This window comes from Sphaerodactylus townsendi, linkage group LG08 (genome assembly GCF_021028975.2).
Source record: "Sphaerodactylus townsendi isolate TG3544 linkage group LG08, MPM_Stown_v2.3, whole genome shotgun sequence".
In the NCBI taxonomy this organism is placed as follows: Eukaryota; Metazoa; Chordata; class Lepidosauria; order Squamata; family Sphaerodactylidae; genus Sphaerodactylus; species Sphaerodactylus townsendi.
In genome coordinates, this window is record NC_059432.1 from 48,724,194 (window position 1) to 48,750,300 (window position 26,107).

The following is a 26,107-nucleotide window of genomic DNA, read 5'->3' on the forward strand; positions in this document are numbered from 1 at the left end:
AAGTGCTTAGGATAACAACTTTAGGAACACCCCCCTCCCCACTTTTGGTTCCTAATTAGGTGACAAAGTTCTTTCTCACTGTTCCTTTGCAGTTCTTGGATTTGCAACCTTCCTTTTAACAAAGCTTAAGTTTTGTATCTTTGGGATGTCATATATACATTTCATAGTCTTTTGTCAGGTACAGTGGAGCTTGTAACCATGTCTTAATTTGGGGGAATGATTTACCCCCTTTCCCCAGTTTGTTTCTCTTGCTGTTTGGAACTGGAAGCAGAAAAGCAGTACACCTTTGAGCATGTGCAGAGTATCCCCATGCCACTGGACATCCTGAAGGGCACAACATCACATTTACGGCCATGTTTTGAGCCCCAAAACTTTTCTTCTTGGTTGCTTAGCCCTACTTGTGACCGCCGTCCCCGATTATGTTTCCAGTTACAATCAGATGTACACTGTAGTCTATAAAAAAAGAAGTCCTTGTGGAATTTTACGGTTGTAACAAGACCCAAATTGTAGAGCTACAATTTAATTGGCGTGGAATTAAAGGACTTTTGTTTGAAGAGGGGGAAAATTTGGGGTGGAGAAGGGGATCTAGTTTATTCAGTTGCAGGAAGTGTGAGGATCAGACTTTATGAAAGCTGAACACGTCAAAACTTGTGTTTGTGGAAATTCTTTCACCTATAGAGCTATAGAAGGGACCCAGTTAAGGGGAAAAAACAACACATGGAATTCTTTACTGAATGTTGCAAGGATCTGCGTATATGGAGAGAAATGATTTACATGGAGCTTAGTGGAACGTGATGTAGAAGTAATGCAGACCAAAAGTACAAGACGTTCTCCATCTGGGGAGGCATTGTTTAGAAACTGCCTCCTTTTTGAGGGGTAGTGATTCATAATTTTCTTTCCTCGCAGAAGGAGAAAGCCTCATGAAAAATATATATATATATATTTCAGTGTGAAAAACTGCTCTTTCAAACAGTGGCCCATTATGCGGTTGGTGTGAATCGCCATCAACATTTCAAACCTCATTGTCTCCTTTGTACCAAATCCCTGTAAATCTTCTACTTGCCTTTACTCATTTTCATCTGAAAAGCCTGTTTGGTTTGAATAGACTGCAATAAGCAGCCTCTGTACCTCTCTGGAATGTCAATTAAAATGCAGATTTTCTGCCCCTCTCTGATCCACAGAAGACTTGGAGAAAAACAGGCTAGACCTGAGGGGGAAAAATGAATGAAAGAAGTTCAAACAATGCAAAACTACTGATGCTGCCAGGCTGTTTTCCCGAATAACCTTCCAGAATTAATGTTTAATTGCTGATCACTTTGAAGATTGCAGTGTGAAAAAGGCGAGGGTGGGGGTGGAGGGCTTTGCTCTTGTCTGATGTCCAGAGCCAATGTACTGTCAGTTAATTGCTATACAGCTAATTTTCCATAAGCTGGGAGAGGGCATTGATCCACACTTGCATGGGTTTTGCTGTGTTCTAAATGGCTGGCAGGAGACACAGGTCAGGGCATTGATTGGGGTGACATAACAGATTGTTGCCAGCTCTCTGGGAAGTGATAAACATCACCCAAATAACAATGGAGGCAGATTAAAATGAACATTTAGGATTCAGTTTAATTACTACTGCTCTAGAACAAGTCCTACTTGTTTTCCCATACCTTAACAAGAATGTTGAGCGGCAGCTTAAAGGAATTTGGTCTGGCTTCCAACCTGGGCTCCTCTTCCCATGCCTGTCAGTTTGGCAAAGAAAATTTGGGCAGGTATGTGACCGAGGTGAAAATTGACTTGATGAGCGGGTGGCAAGGCGGACCATCAATCACAGGTGGCTGACAACTCCGCCCCAGTGTAAAGGCTGAGAAGAGAGACAGAGTTCTCTTTCAAGGGGAAAAATAAATAGTATGTGTGGCTTTCACTGAGCCTGAGATTCTGGGAGGGATTATGCTATTGTAGTCAGGAAGCCAGAATTGTAGAGGCCAAAAAGCATGTTGTGGCTGTGTTCCAAACATTGAGATAGAGGTACATAATTACCCTGGATAGGAGGTCCCTCTATAAGATCATTGGGCAGTGACTACGCAAGTCAGAAAGTTAAGGAATTTGGGGCTGTTGTTTTTTTTATCCCTCCTGAAGGGGCCCTTCTGCTTTGAGATGAGGGGTGGGGAGCTCTCGTGATCGGTGCTGAGTGCTCATGTTTCTTTTAGGAACAAGGTAGTGGGAGTTAATTTGATTCAAAGACTTCTAATTTGGCTGCTGCACAAATGCCAATACAGAAGGAGAGCGCCTTGTGTTAGTGTAAGTTGCTTGCCTAGTGGTTTTGTTGAGCTCATGTGCAGTGAGAGATGCCTGTCTCGATGTCTATGGAAGGAACTCCCTTCTATGGGTCTTTCTCTCAAACTTCAGAAAGAAAACTAAGTGAGGTCACAAACTTTTTGCCTTTTTCTCTCACTGTTTTCCAAGGAGATCAGGGCTGCTAGCATAGTTCTCCTGTTTTTCATTTTACCCTCCCTGGCTGTGAGGAGTGCCATCCTGTGAGGTAAGCATAGAGAGAAGGACTGCCTTTGTTTTTATCCAGTGAGATTCATCGCAGAATGAGGATTTAAATTTGGGTCTTTCTGGTGCTTACACAGGGCACTACTTTACTTTCTTTACCTCTTCTACATCCTGATGCTCTAACCACTGTAACACACTGGTGCTGTACACCATCCGGCAGTCTAAGTTCAATTGAGCAGGGATATGAATGACTTACATAATGTCTAGAAGAAAATGGATATGTATTTTATCCTTCTAGGTGGGAGCATGGTGAACTAGAAGTTACTAATTGCAGCATTTATGCAAGTTATTGTCAAATTTTGAAAGGGAAATATATTATTAGTTGAATATTGGCTTGTGATACATTGAATGACTATGTGTCACTTCTAGAGTACTTTTTTGCGAGCCATATGCTTTTCAGGAGTATCCCAACATATTGTGGCAGCTTCCATGAAAGAGTTCATGTTGGATGTTTTACCATCCAAGACTAAACAGAGGATGTCTGGATAGGAACTGAATAGTGCGCTTTGAGAAGAAAGACAGACTGTTTCCTCATAGTCTCCAACCCACACAATATAGAAAAATATTATTGGAATATTACTGTTCTTAAAAACAAATGAACAGTGGATCATGAGGGAGAATAGAATGCGAATGGACAATTGCTGAATTTTGTTTTCTTTCACCTCTGATAGTGACTTGAAGTTTTGGCTCTTTCACAGTAGAGTTAAGATCTATCAGTGAGTTTATAGATGATCATAAACACTATGGCTATATGATTTATTTGCCCCTGCTGCCTTAGACTTGTTTTGAGTTTTTTTTAGAAGCACAAGATCTTTATGTTTGATCTAGTTATTGAGCTGGTTTGTGCAGTGCCCTGCCCTTCCCCCCCTTCCAGGCCAACAGGCATTGGTAGGATTTGAAAGCACTTTTCTTTTGCAGTGGGTTTTATCACAACCCTGTTGTGCTTTTTAAAAGAAGATGGAGTAGCAGCAGTACTGTTCTTCCATTGAATGTGGTTGTGTGGAAGGGACTTCACTGAACCTCTACTGGTGGTGTCAGATGTCTGCACGGAGAGAAAAATGAACTTTTATGTTACTAAAGGAGGTCTATATTAGTCTGTAGTGACTAAAATAAGCAGAGGTCTTGTGACACTGCTGTGAACTAGCATTCTATTCATGAAAGTTTATGCTAGAATAAATGCCTGTTGGTACTGCTGTCGAAGTTCTGCTCATGACCTGAATTTGATCCCACAGGAGTCTGCTTCAGGTAGCCAGCTCAAGGTTGACTCAGCCTTTTATCCTTGCAGTGTTGATAATATGAGTACTCAGTTTGCTGGGGGTACAATGTAGGCAATTGGGGAAGGCAAAGGCAACATACTGGTTCTTGTGGGTTTTCCGGTCTGTGTGACTGTGGTCTGGTGGGTCTTGTTCCTAACGTTTTGCCTGCATCTGTGTCTGGCATCTTCAGAGATGTATCACAGAGAAAAGTCTGTTTCACACTGTATCACATCTGTGAAGATGCCAGCCACAGATGCAGCCGAAACATTAGGAACAAGATCCATCATACCACGGCCACACAGCCTGGAAAACCCACCAGAACCAGTTGAATCTGGCCGTGAAAGCCTACGACAAAGGCAACATAGTCTGCCTAGTAAATGTCATGATGTGACATCATACCATGGGTCAGTAATTACCTGGTGGTTGTACCTTTTAGTTTTCAAGATGCCAAAAGACTTATGTTTTGTTCATTTTTACAGTATCGTGTTGGAGAAAATATGGAATAAATAATACAGTTCATCCCATTTAATTATAAATATTGTATCTCACCCCTTATTATCCTCACCAGAAATCTTTGAGGTCTGTTATTGTCATGATCTGCCCAGTTCTGGCCTGATCTTGCTATGTCTCCCGGACGGGATGTGGGATCCTCTGAGTAATGACTGTTTCCACCCTCCCAGAGGCTGTTTTCTCTCTTTGTCTCCTAGTTTCGCTTCCCAGGCAAGGCCTGAGCTGCTCCTTAGACCACAGGTGTCAAACTCGCGGCCCTCCAGATGCTATGGACTACAGTTCTCATCATCCCCTGCCAGCATCATCATACAGTGACTTTAATGGTTGCTCTGGGCTGGAGAGACATTGGTTGAGGTCTAGAACTTTATGCAGTGTTACTACACTGGGTCACCTGGATTGTTCAAACAATTCACATAATCATTTCAGTAATCCTTAGCACTACCCTGTAACTTTAGACAGTATTGTTTACCATGTATTGTGGATATAGGACCACAGCTGAGAAAATGGCTATTCATGGAACATGTGACTGCATGTGGAAATAAACGCAAGGTCAGGAACTGAATTTATGTTCTCATCTGACTTTGGGTCAATCCAGCTATAGTACAATTCCTGAGTTCGCCAACTAGTATTGCTTATTTTCAGTTGCGAAATGAAGCATGATAGACGTACACATGTATACAAGCATGTTATATTCTTAAAACAAACTTTGTAGATTTCTCTGAATAAAAGAGTTCCCTGAAGCATGTGATCTGGCACCCATAAGGTCTTAAGACTAATAGATGACTAGAAAAAAAGTAGAGTCCTTTTCGCACAGCAAATGTATAACAGGTTACACTCATGATAAAGGAGCCTGTTTTCCTGTTTTTGCATTCACATGCATCCATGCAGGCAGTGATTGGAGTCCATGGAAACATGTACCACAATGCGACCAGCTGCACCTGTGTAGCTATGCAGATGCAAACTGCAGAAAATTTTTTTTAAGAAAAAGGGGGATTTTTAAAAAGACTTGCTTGTTTAGGGAAATTACACGGGGCAGACTCGTTTTGGGGCAGCATCTGTGGAAAGCCCCCCCCCCCCCAAATAGGTTATTTAGCATCCTACACTGGTGTTTATTGGTCCATGTGGAAGGGGCCTAAGCTGTGATGACTCCTATTACTACTACTTTGTGCATAGTACTACTGCTTCGTCTTACCAGCCAAGAGGCTAATACCCCTGCATTGTACTGTTGATGGCCAGAGTTGACAATTTCCTCAGAAAACCCATTTTTAGAAAGACATGGAACAAATGCATTAAAGTGAAAGCATGACATTATGTTTCATAGACCTGTTGCAGCCATTATAATGGACTTATGTTTATTTATTTTAATGCATGAGATGAATTTCGTCAAATATTGTGTATCATTCCTTCTCATAGCCAATGATTCTTAATAGGGCAGTGCAATGAAGCTGCTTACCAGACAGGTGGCGAGGCATTTTTGTGTATTTGGATGATTCTCTGGATATGCAGAATAAAATATTACTTTGTAAATTGAGAGGATGAAAGGGGGAAAAAACTCAAATTGCCAGTGATGATGGAATATGCTCATTGCTGTCCTTGAGGCACAGAATGTTGAGAGCAGTTAAACATCTGCAAGAGACAAACCATAGGCAGATTGAGAAAAGAAGGGGAAAATGGGCTTGTTCATGGCCATTATAGTATCCTGGACATGTGTGGAGGGAAGGGAGAAGCTGGTGATGGTTTAAGCTATCTATGATTTCTCAATTGAACTCAGATTCTCTCTATTTAAAACTGAAAACAGGTGGCATCCCTCTATTTAGTTAAAATTGAAGTTCCATTGCCTGGTTATTTGGACCTGAAATGGGGAGTCTGCATGCTTGATTAATGTTTCAGGATTAGAGTTGTGCATAGTTGGTAGTTTGGTAGAATCTAATGTCTGACTTTGCCTTTTAGAAAGAAAACTGGAATATCTTGTAGAACTTCCTTGAAAAAAAAAGTTCAGTAAGAAGCCAAAATTCTTGTTTGTGGGCATTTGACTGTTGAGTAGGTAGTTACATATCACTGTTGCTTCAGTCACATTTCAAGTAAAAGCACTAAATACTTCTACAGTTTTAGATCTGGATGCTGTTTTTAAATCTATTCTGGGAGAAGGGTCATTATTGTTTCTGTTTTGCAAACGTGGATTGAGCCTCAGTGAAAGAAACTGACTTGTTGAGAACTAGGTGGTCGACTGATTTAACATGCAAAATAGCATGGCCTTTCTTGGAGTCTGAATTCTGAGGTGTGGAAAGCCAGTGTCAGAGTAGAATCTGGGAGACACAGGTTCAAATCACCTCTCTACCATGCAGAAATGTAGCTCCAAGGGGGCGGGGTGTGTGCACGCCCCTGTGGGGGCATGGCAGGGTCATTCCGGGGGCATCCTGGGGTGGGATGGGGGCGGAGGATGCATTGGTGCACTGGGCACTTTCCCCCCTTAATACGCCTCTGCTACCATGAAACATCAGTGGGTGACTTTGAGCCAGTTATTCTCTGTCAACTTTGGTCGCAGAGTGGTGCTCTGTTCTCTGCAGAGTAATACTGTAAGCTACTTTCAGAGTCCACAGGGGAGAAAAGTAGGGTATGAACACCTAAGTAAATAAATAAAATAATTGGTAAAGTTGAGGGAGGGCTGTTTTCATGTTTACTTTTTTTTGCATTTTCAGTTGCTTTAACGAGTCCAAGAAAATGTGGATTCTCCTGTCCAAGAGTCCACCTTCTATAGATAGGACTACACTGGCTTGTATTCAGTCATAGTCATGATTTGAAAGTGAATTAAAACTAAGTTGTGTGCAATCTACCATTATGATAAATAAAATAATGCACTTGTGAAAAATGTAAACACAATGCTCTTTCTGCATGAATTTCCTCCTGCCTCATTCTTGTGCTTGTCTTACTTTTTTTTTTTTTGCTGGCAAACATCGCAGTTCTTGGCTAGCACACTGCTTCTGTCACCTTCGTTTCAGCTCATGACTCCAGGGAACCTACCTCGGCCTGGGTCCTGCAAAAAGAGTTTGGTTTGCCTAAGCTGCTGATGCTGGTGGAAAGTGGAGAATACTTGGAGTCTGTGTTTGAGAATAATTTAATGCTGGCATTGAAACTATTAACCTAACTCACAGACTCGTTACTCCTTGTCTCCTCAGGAGAAGCATCAGCTACTGGACATACGCAAGTACTTGTTGAGGCTCAAGGCTCTGCTGTCAGTCCATGCTTGTGTAGAGGAGCTCAGATGGGATTAAAGTCCACATGGAGGCATGGAAAAGAAGCAAGGACTTGCACTAAGAAGATGGTAAACTGGGATTCATGTTGCCTTATTTGCCTGGTGATGATCACCATGGCTGGATTTTCATTGGCTCGACCATCTTACAACTTAGTTGGTGAAGACACCACTTTGGAACCTGAAGGTGAGTTGTTGTTTTGTTGTTTCAAATTAATTTGGGCATTTAAGGTAACATTTGATGCCTGCGTAAATAACTGACATTAGATGATTTTACAGTTTTGGGGTCAGTAGCGTTCCACAAGTGGAAATGTGTTTTTTTTAATGTGTGTTTGTTACCATTGATTTTGTTTGAACTTTGGTAGCAGAGGGTTGACAGCTATTGATGCATCAAAATACAGTTACAGCATTTACTCAAATGCAAGACTAGATCCCTCCCCCTGGCCTCGTTGCTATAAAAAAGGGATGGGGTCATCTTATATTTGCATTCAAGTTACAGTTATATCCAGTAATAATTTTTGTTATATATACATTTTTAAGGGGAGGGGATCATCGTACGTTCAGGGGCATCTTACTTTCAAGTTAATATTATATTTTGGCCGAATTGTTATGGTATTGCTGGAAAAAGTCTAGAAGAAGGAAACTAAGACCATCAGTGAGTTGGAGCACCTTTCCTACAAACAAGGGCTGAAGGGTCTTGGACTTCGTAGTTCAGAAAGAAAGGTTACAAAGTGACATGACTGAGTAATAGAATTATGCATCGAATGGAGAAAGTGAGTTTTCTCCCTTCTCCCATAATATTAAAACTTTCGGACTCCCAATGAAGTTGCGGACAAATAGGTATAGAACAGACAAAAGGGAATTTTTCTTTATTCAATAAGTAGTTACATTGTGGAATTCAGTGCAAGTGGAGGTAGTGATGGTCATAAGCATAGATAGTCACAGTGAGTAAAGGGAACCTTTATATTCAGGAGCAGTATACCTCTGATACTCAATGCTAGGAAGCAAAATCAGGCAAATCCCTTGGCCTCCATGCTATTTGTTGACCCTCTAGTGCCAACCAGTTGGCTTCTGTTTGAAACAGGATGCTGGGATATATAGTCTGATCCAGTAGAGCTCTTCTTATATTCTCATTAAACATTGGTATGGGTTCTAATCTGGTTAACAGGATTTTTCCCCTTTCTGCTATGTATGAAGGCTGCTGGGTGACCTTGGGCTAGTCACAGTTCTCCCAGAATTCTCTCAGCCCTACCTACCTCACAAGGTGTCTGTTGTGGGGAGAGGAAGGGAAAGGAGTTTGTAAGCTGCTTTGAAAGTCCTTACAGGACAGACAAGCAGGACATAAATCCTACATTTTCTTCTCTATGGCCCCTTCCGCACACGCAAAATAATGCATTTTCAAACCACTTTCACAACTGTTTGCAAGTGGATTTTGCTATTCTGCACAGCTTCAAAGAGCACTGAAAGCAGTTTAAAAGTGCATTATTCTTCATGTGTGGAATGAGCCTATGCTAGAAAATAACTACCAAGAAAAGTTTTAGAGTGGTAGCCATGCTAATTTTCTGCAACCAAAATAACAGAGCTTTGTGGTACCTTAAATGCTAAAATATTTATTATGGCTGGGGTCCAAATGGGCACTGACTCACAAAAGCATATGCTGCAATAATTGTGTTAGTCTTTAGGATGCCACATAATTCACAATTCTCAGTTAGTAAGGGGCACTTGTGGATATAATCCTAAAGATTGCAGTCACTTTCAGACCCATGATTACACGATTCCATTTCTCAGTAATCTTACACAATTCCAATTCAGATTAAGCTTACTCACATGCTTGGTTAGAGAGGTGTGTATACTTTTGCAAGACAGACAGCTTAACTAGTTGTTTGACAACTTAAGCCCACAAATATTTTATGTGATTTATGCTTTGATCCAGGGAGTGATTGCTTGCTTGTTCGCTTATGATTAAATAAAAGGGCAATAATGCGGATAAAGGCATATTTTTTCTTAAGAATGAGGTTGCCCTCATTCTTGAGGAACAAAGAATTGTAGAACACAGAATTTAATAATTATCTGTTGAATTCTGCCCAACTATCTATCTATTGAAATCTGATTCTGAATTTTACAAATAGGCTTCACTAACTGATCTGTTTTGCATCAATATCACAATCAGTTGTCTTTTAGCGATATAGCAATGTTTGGGACTCAAAGTGTTGTACTAGGGTCCAGAAGACCTGTGTTCAAATTTATCTTTGTCATGAAGGTCAATGGATTACCTTGAACCAATCACTATTTCTTAGCACAGCCTAGCTCACAAAGTTATGTTAAGGTTGAAGGGAGACAACTGTGCATGCTGCCCTGGATAAAGACTAGGGTACAAATATAAAGGACCCATAGATAGCCATGTAACAGGAGTCTCCTTACTTCTCCTTCTAGAAATTAGATCCCACTCCTCCCAAAATGTCTTCTTCTAGTACTTCCAAAATTCCTAGCAATTCCTATCCATTCATGCTTATAAAATCATGAAGATGTACTGGAATGCCAAATCTGCAAATCCCAAACAGAACTATTACTTTAGCTCCTGCAGAGAAACAAGGGATTCAAACAGTGGTGGGATTCAGCAGGTTCGCACCACTTCGGCAGAACCGGTTATTAAAATGGTGCTTGTAAACAAATAGTTGTTAAATTATTGGAATCCCACCATTGGAACCAGTCGTTAAATTATTTGAATTTCACCACTGGATGCAAGGATTTCCTGATACAAGCTGAGAGGTGCAGCTAAGAGTTTGGGAACTTTTGCTGAGATCTCTTCAATACTTAGAGAGCTGCTTCTCTTGGGTTTCAATTAGCTGACTCCACATGATGGAGGTGAGGCAGGGCATACTTCAGCGGGCTATACAATGAGGCACATAGGTCCACCATCTTTGTATCGCATAGCGCTGTTGCAGAAAATGTTCTTTTTTGTTTTTGGTTCCTGGTTTTTAGTGAGCCTTCCGTGTTTATAAAATGACAGAAAAAAAATCCCATGGTGTGTTTACTATTGGGGATGTTCAGAAATCCAAACAAAATCTGCACTTTTATTCCTTTCTAAGAAAATATAAAATGACAGTGCATTTTCTTGCTAAGATGCTTTGTTCAAGCAAGGATTTTAAATAATCATTTTGAGCTTATTTGCTGACCTAACCTTATTGAAATAATAGGGATGCCACAGTTTATACTTTCCTCCAGTTGCAATATTTATGGAATTTTAGGAACATATTTTTGATTACAGTGTGTTTATTGGATGTAAGAATGTTTTTATTATGCTGTATGGAGTACTGGGCCCCTTGCTCTCTCTTGCCACCCTCTGTGTCTCACAGTAAGGGGTCAGTGCATTCTTCCTATAGTTAGTTATTTTGTACCACAATGAGCTAACATTTATATTAACTGAACTGTCAAAACTACCTTGTCAGTGTAACATTTGTGAAATGTGTCCTCTCCCAGAAGCTTTGTTCAGAGATTTGCCCTCTGTGTATCATAGGATAATATGGCTTGTTTCCCCCAAACTTCTCCTTGGGTTATTAGAATGCAGAATTGATTCTAAGCCTCGGGAAAAGCTTGATTTTTGTATTTAAATGAAAAAGCCAAAATATCAGTTTTCAGAGTTCTTTATATTTATATTGAGTTAAATTGTACTATTGTTCACCTTTGGTTGACTGCATCAGAGGAAATGCTTGCTTTATTTTGTAGAAGTAAAGGGAGGCATATTCATATTCAGCTTGCTGGCAAGTTTGGAATGTGTCAGATTCCTGAGTGATGTACTTATCTAATGGAATTCTTCATTGGTTAAAGCTTGGGCTGTAAAATTCTGCATTAACAACCCAAATTATGTTATCGAAAAGGTTGCAGGGCACATGTGAATGCTTGAAGAAATATGGAGCTATTTCTGTCATGTGACATTAGTGGGGAAGGAATATAGCAGCATCTTGTTGAATTTATATTTCAGCAAAAATGAAAGATAAAATGATAGTTCATACAATAGCAATGCAATCCTAAGCGGGGATAATATATATTCCAAATGCGAAGTCAGCAGATCTTTGGACATTTAAATCTAGTGGCTGCAACTGTGAAAGGCAACACAGATCAATTCTACAAACACGAAAGGACTCCATGTTTGCAGAAAAATGTGAAATCTAAACAAACATACTTTGGAGTTTAAGAAACCAAAAAATGATAAAAAGAGTCCTTATGCCATTAAAGGTTTTTGGAATTTGGATAAAAGGAGTCCCTGTAGCTTTAAGTAGCAGATTCTCTTGAGTGGCTGTTGCTAGGCTACCACAATATCCCAAGCTTGGTTCTCTCAGTAAAATGTGGGGGAGGAGGGCATGGCTCTTTCCAGGCCTACTTTGGCCTTTGAAGGAGGTCTTATTGGGGCCAGGCCTGATTAGAGTTGCCAGGTCCAGGTTGGAAAATTCCTGGAGCTTCTGGAGTAGAGTCTGAGGAGGGCAGGATTTCAGGAGGGTAGGGACCTCAGTTGAATATAATGCTTTAAAGCCTGCTCTCCAAAGCAGTCATTTTCTCCAGAGGGACTGATCTCTGTCATTTGAAGTTCAATTGCAATTCTGGGAGAACTCTAGGTTTTACCTTGAGTCTGGCAACACTACATTTGGAAGCAACCTCTGGGTGTCTTGATACCACCCATGTTGCATGACTGAAATAGGCATGGCTGCTTGCTACTTTTCACCATCAGCCACCCTACGAAAGCTAGAGTTGTGTAGTGGTCAGAGCTTCAGAGTAGGGTCTGGGAGTCCTGGTTTCGAATTTCTGACTTGCTGTGGAAGCTCACCAGGTGATTTTGGATCAGTTGCATACTTTCAGCCTAACCTACCCCACAGAGTTGTTGTGAGGATAAAAGGAGAGGAGAATGATGTAAGCTTCTTTCATCCCCACTGTGGAGAAAGGCAGGGTTTAAATGTGGTAAACAATAAATATAGGTGAAGAATGGAGGCAGATAAAAGGTTGTTGAATGTCTGAGAAGAAGAGAATGAGACAGAGAAAGAAGAGAGGATGTTTGGGGAAATGGGAAATAATGGGAGAGGGGAAGTGATGTTCTTAATGGTTCCCTACCATGTAAGTAGGCCAGTTCCACTGGCTGGCACCACACAACTGTGCCATAGTTTTCTTAGGTAGAAGCTGTCAGGGGAAGGAAAGGGAAGCTGAGGACAGAGGGATAGATGAAGGTAAGTTTGCTATTTGGTGGGGAAAAGAGAAGGAAGCAGGAAAAGGAGGAAGGCATTGGGGCTTTCAGGGAAGGGAATGAGGAAACAGTACGGGAGAGGGATTGAAATGCCCCCTGCAAGTCTCTGTGGGTTGCACTTGTATGTATGTTATTTAGTTGACTAGGATATTGAAGTATCTTAATACAGTTTAATTACCCCTTGCTTTCAGATGATTAATAAATTAAAATAATTAGTCAGCAACCACTTATAATCATTAAGTACTTTTTCAGATTTATGTTGAGGTGTGCCTTCTTCACAGAATTTTTATGAGGTCCAAAGCATGTCACAGCAATCAATCACCAAACACTGCAGTGTAGCAGAGGTTTTAGAGTGGCACTTTGCTAAATCAAAAATAGAAATGCTGTAAAGTTAAGTGGGTTCAAGATTTCGTCCATAGATTTCAACTGAGATGGAAATCCATTTATTTTAGAGTGTGAACATGATAGCGGTTTGTAGAATTGTGAAGGAAACATTTGAGTCTCTCCTCTGAAGCACCTCTTTGTAGACTTCAGAAAGCTTGTCACACAGAATATATAACTGAATATATACAATGCGCAGCTATTACAGGTGCGATCAGTTGGTTCAGCAAATATATTACTAAATCCACTATGCCTAATTATAATGTGGCTTTAATTGTGATGAGACGAATTTTGACTTGGTTTTTCCCATGTTACTTGCCAGATTGTCTGAAGACTGTCTTTTAATGATGAGACCCCAATCCTGAGCGCAGCTTCCATTATTTTGTTATACCAATAATAAATCCTATTTGTACAATGTAATACGTTTGTTGTAAGCTTAACATGGCATCCTTGTTGCCAGGCACATGATGCAGTGAAGATTGAATAAGTGCATTCAGGTTTAAAGTGCTACATAAATAATTTGCGGCTCTTAACGACCTGTTGTGAACAGGCTTCATGAAGCTCACAAACTGCTTTTGTGGACCTTTCAAACTCCTAGAATCCTAGAAACACCATTCCTTAGGTTTGAGCTGTATTAGCTCTTTTAAGGTTGATTGGAGGAGTTTGTCAGATCTTCCGGATGACCTAGAATGAAATCTGAACAAAAAGGTAGCTTCTTTAATAATAACACCAGTTCTGTGGTATAACTTTAGAATGTTCCAAGCACTTCACTTGTACTGCCGTTATTCTGCAGTGCTGCCAACAACCCTTGTAGGTGACTATTATTTTAACCTTCACGGCAGATTGGCAAAAACAAGAGCAGGCTTGGTGGGTTTGTGTTGGTTTTCATTATTACATTCATTTCCACTCCCATCGGGAACGATGCCCACCTCCTCCTTCCTTCCCTTCCAATAGTACTTTTTGCACTATGCTGGATGACTACATCTTCTGCCAAAAAAGACTCCAGGCTGGCTGCAGAAGTTGATCACCATTTAGTTGACAAGCCAGTGAAGGATCGTTCTCCTCTTTTTTCCGCCTCCTTATTGGGCTTTTGGAGGATTTTGAGTCCTAGAGTTCATTGCAGCATCACCCCTCTGAGACTGCAAAACTAGGATCCTAAGTGTAGTGGAGAAGAAGACAAAAGAAACTTCCACCTACTGATCAGCCACCACTGCTTCTGGCTGGGGCTGTCCTATCGCAGTAGCACAGAAAGTGCCAATAAGAAATGGGTAGGAACAAGGAAGGAGACAGTAATGTAAGTTGGCATGTATAATAATGGATGTATGGAAGCGAACCATTCTTATGGCAAAAACTAGGACAGGAAAGAAAAGAAGAATAGTGAATAAATACATGTCTTTTGTTCATTAATAATTTTTACTCTATTTTCATTGTTCAAACAAATGAACTCAACTGGGTTTTTTAAGTTTTTCAAATTTATTTGGAAATAATGCACACCTCTTGCCTAAGGCCATCTAGTGAGTTCAGTTCATAAGAGTTATAAAACTTGAACTTGAGCACTCTGATCTGTAGTTCGGTTCCTTGGCCACATCACTTATCCTTCTTTTTCCAAGTTATTTAAAGAGGTATGTCTAGGGCAGTAAAAGTTGTTGGCTAGTAGTTGATTGGGATTGATTTGCTAGGCTGAAATATGTGTCTAGCAAGCTAGCCCTTAGGAAACAGTTCAAATATGTGATGCAATATTATCAGAATGCAAAAATCGTTCCTTCCAAAGTGCACTGTTAGGTATTATGTTATTTCTTAGCATGGTGCAGTGGTTAAGAGCAGGTGGATGCTAATCTGGAGAACAGGGTTTGATTTCCCACTCCTCCACATGAGTGGTGGACTCTTATCTGGTGAACCAGATTTGTTTCCCTATTCCTATGTTTCTGCTGGGTGACCTTGGGCTAGTCATAGCTCTTTCTCTCTCAGCCCTACCTACATCACAAGCAGTGGCGTAGTGCCAAGGGAGAGGGGGTGATGCTGGTGCAGGGGCATGGCAGGGGCGCAGAGCGCACACGTGCCCCAGGTGCAGCTTCCCCTTGCTACGGGTCTGATCACAAGGTGTCTGTTGTAGGGAGAGGAAGGGAAAGGAGTTTGAAATTCCCTTTGAGTCTCCTTGCAGGAGAGAAAGGGTGGGGTATAAATCCCTTTCTCCCTTCTTTCCCTTCTCCCTTCCTTCTACCCTTACTGCATTTCTTAAGTTCCCATCATTCATGTGGGCCAGGTTGTTCCAAAGAATCAATTGATATGAAGGAACTGTATTTTTTTTCTGTCCACATTTTACCCCTTACTGACAAGGAGGTGGAGTACATCACACAAAATCTAGTAGATTGCTCAAATAGATTCATCATTCAAAAATTGAAATACACTTTCTTCAAATTTAACTGTTTTAATACAAGTTTCTAAATCATAGCTATGGAAGAAGGTGGTTTACAGTACTCATGAAGACGAAGGAAATATTGCTTGTAATCTGTGAGGTTGTCTAGAATATCTGAATTTGTATTTGAATGCCCAAACTTTCCCAAAGCTAGGCATTTTTGTTTTCTAGCTGTTAATGTAAACTGAAAGTCAGATTAACTGTAGGCTCTTTATGAATGAAGAGCCAGCTGTCAATACTGAAGAACTATATTTTTTTCTGTCCACTGTTGCTGGATTTCTGCTGATTGCTCCAGTTTGATGTTGATGCCACCAGGTTTGCTGGCTCTTTTCTGGAAAGGAGTTTGAAATTCCCTTTGAGTCTCCTTACAGGACAGAAAGGGTGGGGTATAAATCCAAACTCTTTCCCCCTTTCTCCCTTCTTTCCCATCTGTGAATTGGCAAAATGCATGTAAACATGGTAACCAGTGGGCCACCGACCACAGTGTGATGGGAGTGTAGTAAACTGTAATTGAACTTCTGCAAGGGAATTTGGTATGTGAAAAAGCCGAAATGCTTTATTTTCATCCTTGCTAGGCTGTTTTCAAGATCAGAATATCAGCCCTCCCATTAACCTTAAAATTATATAAAGCTAACAACAGATTATATTTATTTAATTTCTGATTTATAATGTTTTAGTTCCTCCTGCAGCTTTTATTTGCTAAAACCTGAGTTTTGGAAATTCTTAAAATCATAGTAAAAATGAACGATCTGGTGTAACTGAACGATCTGGTATAATTGAAAACATGAAAATATTTATAGCACTGGGCACTATGTATATTCATGCCATCATTTTAGTTGCTTGATCTAAATACACAGAATTTTACCAAGCCTCTGTTTGCAATATGGCCAAATATTGTACATGAAGAGAACAACACAGTTTGTTCATGAAGTGTACAACATTTTCTTGGTACTTACTGGCACGCATAGCTTGTGTGCAACAGAAAAGTTGTACATTGTAAATTGAACCTACATTTTGTCATTCATTTTTACACTTTCACACCCACTGAATAATGTATTTTCAATTCACTTCCAATGCACTTTGCAACTGAATTTTATTGTGAGAAACATCATAATCTGCTTGCAAACGATTGCTAAAGTGGTTTGAAAGTGGATTGAAAGTTCATTATTCAGCATCCTACCACTTTAACCTGTGAAAGATTTCTTCTATACATAGATTTGTTTAAAAAATCACTTTAGTTTTCTAGAGTGTGAGAAATAATGAGACCACATGAGGCTGTATTCGAAGAAATCTGGACCATCTATGGTAAATGTTCCAAGCTTTTGAAATTCCTCATTTGTAGTGAGTGTTGTGTATCAAGAAATGCTTTTAAACTCAAACCACATTCCTGCTATCGAGTGAATCCCAATGACGTTAACCCTTAATGATGGGAAGTTTGACCGCACAACAGGTTGTAAGGCAACATTGTTGAACTGAATAATTAGTTTAGACATACATTTGATAAATAGCAAGCTAATTCTTGACCTTCTGTCACCCATGTTGTCTGATGAGAAACCTACTGGGCTAGTTATTTTGTCTCTCCTTGGTTTTAAACTTTCTTTTCCCTTTTTCTACTGATATTTGTACAGCCTAGTTCTAGGTTATTGAATAGTGCACTTATGTATTGCCCCTTTGATAGCCTTTAACTATAAGCTTTCCAAAGGATAATTTGAGCTTCAATCTTGGTTAAAATTAATATTCATAATTAGACAATTAGACATAATTAAACTAAATCTAAGCAATCAAATGTTCATGGACTGTGACAGAAAGTGATGCTTTTCTGGTGATAGTTGTGGGTAGAGATGCATCATATATATAAAGGCAAATTATGAACTGTCCTGTGTGAATTGCTAGTAATTTGAAATGTAGAGTATTATTCAAAATAATGGTTAGATTTGAAATCTCAGAACTTAAAATTATACATTTTCTGTAGATTCCAACACTTTCAGGCTCATTTTTGTGATTTGGTTGAATACTATTTATTTTATTTTTATTTTACAGAACCTATATCACTCTTTTCTGACTTCTCAAGGGTCATCAAAATGGCTAACAGATTAAAATATACAAAATAAAGCCACATTTTAAACCATTTAAACCAACGACTAGGACAGCAAAAGCAATTTAAACCAGAGCTAAAAATGGGCAAAGACATAACAAAATTTACAACATTTAAGGAAATTAATACTATGGTCAGGAAGGAGATATCATTGAGGAAACACAAAATGAAACAAAAAAAGTTTTTATTTGCTGGCAGAGGATGGCAACAGTAAGGGACATATGACTCTTTCTGGGGAGATAGTTTCAAATTTTTAGTACCACAACTGAAGAGGTCGTCTCCTGGATTACCATCAACTTCATCTCAGAAGGCAAGGGCATCTGAAGCAAGGCCTCTGAAGATGGCCACAATGGTCAAGTAGGTTCATAAGAGAGTAGGTGGGCACTGGAAATTTCTGTACCTAAGCCCAGGTGTTTTTTTTTTCAATTTGGAAAGTTGAAATCTTAGATTCAAATGTTATGTTGAATTCAAGAAGTTAGGTGCCATTGTTACTTCTGGATGAAGTTTTGTTTCAATTCTAAATCCATAATTCATTGCTTTTTGTAGTAGACTGTTTCCGGGGAAAGATGTTCCTATAAGAAAATAGCCAGTTAAGATGTATGCCTTTCATATGTGGGTTCAACACCGCTCAAGGTCTTAAAGGTCAATAGCAATACTTTGAAATTATCTGGAACTCGACCAGCAGTCAGTGCAGATCTTTCTGGATCAGTGTTATAGGATCGAGACTGGATGCCCCAGTAAGCAGCCTAGAGGCTGCAGTCTAAATAAGTTTAAATTTCTGGATCACAGACAAAGTTAGGCCAGAGTAGAGCGAGTTACAGTAGTCTATTCTTGAAGTGACTGTTGCATGGCGAGGTCGGGTTTGGAGAGGAATGGAGCCAGCTGTGTACCTGGCAGAGATGAAAAAAATGCAGTCTGGGGTGTCTTAGAAACCTGGTCCTCCAGAGTTAAGCCAGAGTCCAGGATTGCACCCAGACTCTTTGCTGATGCAACAGTTCTAATCCCGCATCATGGTTATATAACAAACGAGGCAACATACAGTTAAATTGCTCAAGTCTTAATATTTTCTAGAACCATGTTTTCCAGCTTCGTAAAAAATATTTTCATCTCTTTCCTTTTCAGTACTTCACTTCAAAGATACAATAATGTTTGCTTTAACCAAATGTTTATTTAGAAATAGGTTTATAAAGAAAATATGTGCATAATTAATGTATTAGGAATAGAATAAAACTCATGGGGGGAATAAAGAAAATATGTACTAAATTTATACCCTGTTTCCCTGAAAATAAGACCTACCCCAGAAATAAGCCCTGTCATGATTTTTCATGATTTTTGGAGGATGCTTGAAATATAAGCCCTACTCCAAAAAATAAGCCCTAGTTACAGATTCCCCTGTGCAGCTGATCTGGTCACGTGGGGGGGAGGGGTGCAAAATCATGGGAAAAAATTGGACATCCCCTGAAAATACGCCCTAACGCATCTTTTGGAGCAAAAATTAATATAAAACCCTGTCTTATTTTCAGGGTATATTAGTAACTGAATAAAAACTTTCAGGGAGGAATCACATCTTCCCCATTGCAGCTTCAGGCCCCTGCCACTTATTTCCACCAGATGACTGAACCCAGAGCCACGCCAGGCATCTGCTGCCACCGTGGCCAGACCCAAAGCTGTTCTGGGCATCTGCCACATCATGGCTGGACCTGAAGTGGATCCCAGTGATGGCAGCTAATGCCAGTTCAGATTATTCTGCATACATAGGAAGTACCCCTAATTTGCAAAATAATCTGTTGGTGTGGTCACAATCCTTGCATTTAGATATCTATAGGTGGGGGCATCACATGTAGCTATTAGATGTGTATATATCAGATGGAAAATTGCAGTTTATGAAAATGCTAAAGATTGTCTCTTGCTTTCCAGGTTTATTCTGGAAGACTGCTTTTGTGGCCATGAACCACAATTGTTTAATTATTAAACTGATTTTTTTTCAACCGGATAGTTGTATAACCGACTGTCTTTCTGAAATAAGCTTTGACTCAGGCATCATTGAATCTACTGCGGCCAGTGTAAAAAATCAAGTAAAAGTTCATTTTGCTTTGTAGTGAAGCTTTGACTTGTTTTGCTGTGAAAATACATCTTATAAGTTCACTTGTTTAGATAACTTGTTTAGGTTGGCAGAAAAGACTGTAAATTGGAGAAGGACAGTGGGATTTCATGATGCGTCCCAGTGTTAGATCGTTATCTTTTTGTAAGCAGGGTTCAGGACTCTACAGTTTTAGTAAGTTGGCTTTATAATCCCAATAAGAGTGTTTGTTTATATGTATGACATAATGGCTGGTCAGTTTTCATCAGCTCCTGATGGCCTTTCCAAAGGGCCAAATAATTCTTTCCCCTTTGTGTAGAAGTATAAGTGAGCTTTTTATTTTGGGATGTACTATGGAGACTTCTGAACTCTGTTTTATATATGCTTGCTGATCCTGAGCCCACTGTGGAAGGCTATTAGGGAGCCAGGGCTAGAAATAAACAAACAAACAAACAAATAAATAAATAAAAAATGTCTTTTCTACCTGCAAACAGAATTGACTGCATTGGTGAGATTTTGTGTTGTACACCACTCAGAGCCCCTTGGGGATTGGGTGGTATAGAAAACTAACTAACTAACTAACTAACTAACTAACTAACTAACTAACTAACTAACTAACTAACTAACTAACTAACTAACTAACTAACTACGTACGTACGTACGTACGTACGTACGTACGTACGTACATACATACATACATACATTCATAGAATTGAATTGAATCTACAAAATTTGTCAGCCAGAATGAAGTTGCCCCACGCAAAATCTCAATTCGCCTTTCTAAATATGACTAATAACAAAACAGCAGATTTACATTGTTTAATGTTTGTTATTTCAGACTTAAGGAAGCTACCGGTAACTATAAAACAGTGGAAAATTCACTCTCTAACTTAAACACTATCCTTAAAATACATGTAATGAAATAGTTTTATTCCAGGCTCTTTCCCTCCTCTGTGCAAACAACAATTTTGAATTTATCACACTTTCCTGTTTGAGTATAATTAACATTTCTAGCATATGATTTTGGTATTTTGTCAAGCATCCAAAAAGAGCCAAATTCCTTTCCTTTTTATTGTTCTTCTATTGAAGGGTCCCCCCCCCCCAATTTGAGAATACTTGCTGTGTTTTGTGTGGCTGTCCTTGGCAGGAGAGGACTTGCATCGTCCAAGAGGATGTTTACGATGCACTTATTGAATATTCATCGGCACAGCTGGAAAAGTTGATAGTTTAACACAAAGTCTCCACAATATGGTTTTTAAGTTTGTATTTTTATATACTTAAACCTTTTTGCTGAATCATATGCCACATACAGAAGAAAAACTACCCATGATATTTTATACTAACAAAGCGTTTCTCAGTATATACCATAGGAATGTGTGTGTGTGTGTGTGTGTGTGTGTACGTGTGTTTTTCTTTTCTTGTCATGATGTAGCTTCTTCCCACCCTCATGTTTTTTCCTCCTGCCACCCTTTGAAGTGTATGTGTTAAGTGTTATGGACTTAGAGGTACTGGTGGGTGAAGATGAGATATGCCAGGAAGCAAGTTTGCCAAGCCTAACCATAGTGATGTTGCTATTACCAATGGTTGCATGTGGGGAGAATAATACTTCTCCCTATTACTTATTCTGCAGTGACACCACAAACAGGGAAGCTCTGGGTCAGTGGTATTTGGTTGGTGGCTTATGAAGGGCCATATTTGAATCTTTTTCTTACTGTTAAGTCATACCTGACTTATGGTGACCTCCGTAGGGTTTTCAAGGAAGAAGACCTTCAGAAGCAGTTTGCCATTGCCTGAGTCACAATCCTCGTATACCCTGGAATTCCCTGGAGGTCTCCATCCAGATATTAGCTAGGATCAGGGCTGAGAATTTATTACTAGGCCAAGGACATCTAGCAAGTTTCCGTGGCAGAGTGGGAATTCAAATCTGGGTTTCCCAGATGTAGCCTTAACACCTTACCACTATACTATGCTAGCTCTCTATTTGAGAAAGAGTGCCATTCATTCATTCATTCATTCATTCATTCATTCATTCATTCATTCATTCATTCATTCATTCATTCATATTTAACCCTTCACTTTCACAAGTCCGGTTCCAATAAAATTCATAAAAATTAATATAGAAGTAATTATTGGCAGGTTTAACTTGGAAGTTACATTTCTATTTCTTCTGAAGAAAGAAATCTAGTGCCTTGCCCAGCATCAGTGGCCAAGATAACTTTTTTGCCATAATTCACAACTTAGATCATTATCCTTGGAGAACTGTCATCTTTTAAAATTCATATTCAAATAAGTTGCAGACCACCTGATGGTTGACCATTCTTACTAAGAACTGTAAATGTGTTCTGAAGTATTGACCCTCTTTTTTCAGTACACATTTGCCAGGAAAAAGAGACTGGTCACAATTTTGTGTTAAGTCCTATGCTGACATAAAAATAATCTTTACTAACTTGGCCCAGAGTACGACAATGGGAAAAGGGTTAATTCTGTTGAATAGTGTAGTTTTCATGTTGGTTGGGATTCCTAAGAGCTTAAACCTGTAGGCCATTTCACATAAAATTGTTGGACAGAAAGTTATTGCAGTATCCCACCTGCTCTCTGTTTGCTTTTGGACATTCCATCAAAAAACCACACTTGGAGAGATTTCATAGTCAAACATTATAAAAAGTGATGGTTTTTAAATGCTTCTAAATTTGAATATGGCTAAACAAAGACAAAATAACTTGATTTCCAAACAATTTATTTATGTCATAAGAATCATGTTATTTTATGTCTTTATCATGACATCATCTGTGACAGATTAATGTGTGCAAAGCAGTTCATTAGCAACTTTAAATCTTTTGTTTATGCCCTGATTGCTAACGATTTCTTTTCCCATCTGTGGCTAAAGTTGACTTTTAACTTTTCTGGAATCAGTGAACATTTAGGGGAAACAAAGCTTATTTAGAAGTATTTTGAATATAACAATATCTTTACATATAAGTGCTTCTGGAATAAGGGGTGAAGGCATTGTGGCTATATTTCTTCCCTGACTTCAAACTAGTTTGTAGAAACTTTGATAGGACTTTCAGACACCATATGCAATGTATCCATATAAAGTAATCTACCTTCTCTCATCAAAAGAGAGAAGCTCAACTGTGACCAAATATCCCTCTTCTTCATGTGGAATACTCCACTTGTAGGTGTACTCCTGAAGAGCCATGTCCACAGTAGAGCATTCCACAAAAAGAAGAGGGGTATTTGATCACAACTGAACTTTTATTTCTTGATGAGACTAGTATAGTCTTATAAGAATAATCAAAGTGTATTTTAAAGACTCCTGTAAATTGCTGGCTCCAACTAAATAACATAAAACAAATTTACTACACAACTAGGACCAGGGCTTTTATCGCTCTGGCCCAGCCTGGTGGAACATTCTACCTACATCCATCAGGGTCCTGAGGGACTTGAAAGAGTTCCGCAGGGTCTGTAAAACAGAGCTGTTCCACCAGCCATTTGGTTGAGGCGGTCACATCAATTGGCCTCCTACATAACATTAGCTAGTCTCTCCTCAGGAATTGGAGGGGAGGGTTGTGAGCAATGCCCTCGGCTACAGGGTTTAGTGAGTTGTATTTTAATTTATTTCATTTTAAGGAATGTAATATATTTTATTTTAATGTATTTTATTAATGTATTTTATGTTAATCTTGAATGTAAGCCGCTCTGAGCCCCATGGTGGAGAGCGGCATATAAGTTTGATGAAATAAAATAAATAAAATAAAATAGAGTGAACTGCAGTGGTTATGGAAAATAGTGTCAATGATACTATAAAGTAAACCAGTCTTGCTTGTTCTGAAATGTCAGCAAAGCTAAAATAAATCACCAACTCTGACATTTTTGCTAAGTTTCTTCATTTTAATTTTTTATTGCTATAAAGCATATATGCAGAAAACAGGTCATTCTCTAACTGCAGCATGCTTTCTTTCCTTCTTAATAACCCTCAGTTGGTGCAACATTTAACGCCTGTATAACGGATTGATAAAAATTCATAATTGCCCCAACAAGTTATTTTTTTTAAAGAGCATTAGAGTTCAGAGCAGGTGTGCTTGCCAAAGAATTTCCAGCTTGCAAAAGTTCTGAGGCCCAGTTCTAAAATCTAAACATGGAAAGTGTTAATATTGTATAAAATTCAGTTAGACTTCAATCTGAGTAATTACAAAAAACCTACCATTTTGTATGTGAAAATGATGAATTTGCTTGGATAGTACCAACTGAAATAGAATCTTCCTATGAAACATTTTTACTGTTAAAAAATAAGTATTTTTCCTTTGCTGCTCAGATGGAAAAGAAGCAATTGCTTGTGGAGTTGATGGGACTTCTTCTGCATTCATGTTCATTAGTGCATCTTCAGACTCTTTAGGTCAGTGGTGGCGAACCTATGGCACGGGTGCCAGAGGCGGCACTCAGAGCCCTCTCTGTGGGCATGCGCACCATCACTCCAGCCAAAGGTGAAGCTGCTATGAGGACATTGGAATAAATGTCCTGGGTGGCTGCCGTTCAGTCATTTGGGGGGGGGGGGCGGAAAATCGCCACCCACATGCCTCCTCCCTGATGTGCGTTGGCACTTTACGATAGATAAGTGGATTTTGGGTTGCAGTTTGGGCACTTGGTCTCTAAAAGGTTCGCCACCACTGCTTAGGTGTTTTAATTGTGTGTGCAAATTGAAGTCAAGTTGCAGTCTATTTATGGCAACCCAGTAGGGTTTTCAAGGCAAGAGACTAACAGAGGAGGTTTGCCATTGCCATGCTCTGCATAATAGCCCTGGTATTTCTTGGTAGTCTCCCATCCATGTAGTAATCAGGGCCGACTCTGGTTCTGAGATCTGACATGATCAGTCTAGCCCATAGGTGTCAAACTTGCAGCCCTCCAGATGTTATGGATGACAGTTCCCGTCATGGGAACTGTCGTCCATAACATCTGGAGGACCACGAGTGACACCTGTGGTCTAGCCTGATAAGTTTATGTGAAGTGATCATGTTTATGTAGAAGTGGAATCTCCTGCCCAAAGTAGACAAATGTGCATGAACCATGCCTGTAATTTTAGTAAGGGCTATCCAGTTTTAGTTTTTGAAGTCTCTCAGCAGCCTGAAACAATAGTTAGAACCAGAGTATAAAACCTTTTTGATCCTGCAAGCACCTTTGCCAATCTGACAGTGTTTTGGGCACAGGAAGAGAAGCCAGCCACATGGCTGCTGCAGATATTGGGGACCCCAGCATTACAAGATTTTGTACTACTTTGCCTTTGGATTTATAACTTGCCCACACATGATCCCACAAACAAATCTGCATTGCAGATACTGATTTAATAAATTTATGTATTTTAATCTAATCTTGATTAATTTTGTATGTGGTCTACATATGCTTTAGAACTGGCTACCTGATTGGGCTCAGTTCTTGCACCCACTCAATATCATTAAACTCTTCAAATCACCAGCAAAGAGAACAACAATGCTCCTTCAAAACTAATTTATTGTGTGCTGAATTGTTGCAAGTCAAAGCGTTTACTACATTCAATGCATTTACAAAGTTATCCCGAGCTTTTGCATGTAGCAGCAACCTACCATGCTACATGCTTCCCTTGTGTTGCTTAGATTCCCTTCTTGGTACTTGTGCATTTGTTAGTCCAAGCTGCCCTATGCATCTTGTTTTTTTCCTTGCCATATGGTCTACTTTTACCCCTGTCTTTTAAATTGGCAAGAGCTGAAACTCCCCAAGTCTAAAATTAGCTTTATCATAGATGCTTGCATTTCTGTTTGATAAAGTGGCAACTAATGTGGAAGATCTGAAAATATTTTTGTAAAATTTACACAATATCTATGGATAAAACAGTCTTCATTGACATATGTTGGAAATTTTTTCTCTCCCCTTCTTCTTTCTTCTGTGTTCATCTTTTCTCACTTTTACAGAGCCACCAACCAAATATCAGATCTCTCAGACTGATGTATATCCTGTACTTCCGGGAGATCTTCTGAACTTGAATTGTCCACTGAAAGATGCTATCAAGATTAGTTGGACTAAAGATGGGGTCCATTTGGTGCCCAACAATCGAACATTTATGACTGGGGAATATTTGCGGATTAAAGATGCCACACCCAAAGATTCAGGTCTTTATGCTTGCACTGCAGTTAGGAGTGTAGACAGTGATACCACCTACTTCATTGTAAATGTTACAGGTGAGTTTGCCAAAAATGCAGATTTTACTGTGAGCAATTAGTTGTGATCTAACTTTATCTCAACATAATGCCTTCTCTTATTCAGGTATAAAAAGAATATGTGAAATAGCATTCTTATCACATAAAAAATTTT

At 39.4% G+C, this 26,107-nt stretch overlaps 1 protein-coding gene across 12 annotated transcripts in view; it reads left to right on the forward strand.

Moving 5' to 3' along the window:
* FGFR2 (fibroblast growth factor receptor 2) overlaps positions 1 to 26,107 on the forward strand; it is a 141,279-nt gene that overhangs the window by 30,658 nt on the left and 84,514 nt on the right. For 8 of the 12 annotated variants that reach the window (XM_048506542.1, XM_048506535.1, XM_048506538.1 and 5 more), the window contains exons 2-3: positions 7,487 to 7,747; positions 25,708 to 25,974. In XM_048506542.1, the coding sequence (XP_048362499.1) occupies positions 7,573 to 7,747; positions 25,708 to 25,974 (442 nt within the window). In that variant the 5' untranslated portion in view covers positions 7,487 to 7,572. The remainder of the gene's footprint in view (positions 1 to 7,486; positions 7,748 to 25,707; positions 25,975 to 26,107) is intronic. The other 4 variants (XM_048506544.1, XM_048506543.1, XM_048506545.1 and 1 more) reach the window with 1 other exon arrangement.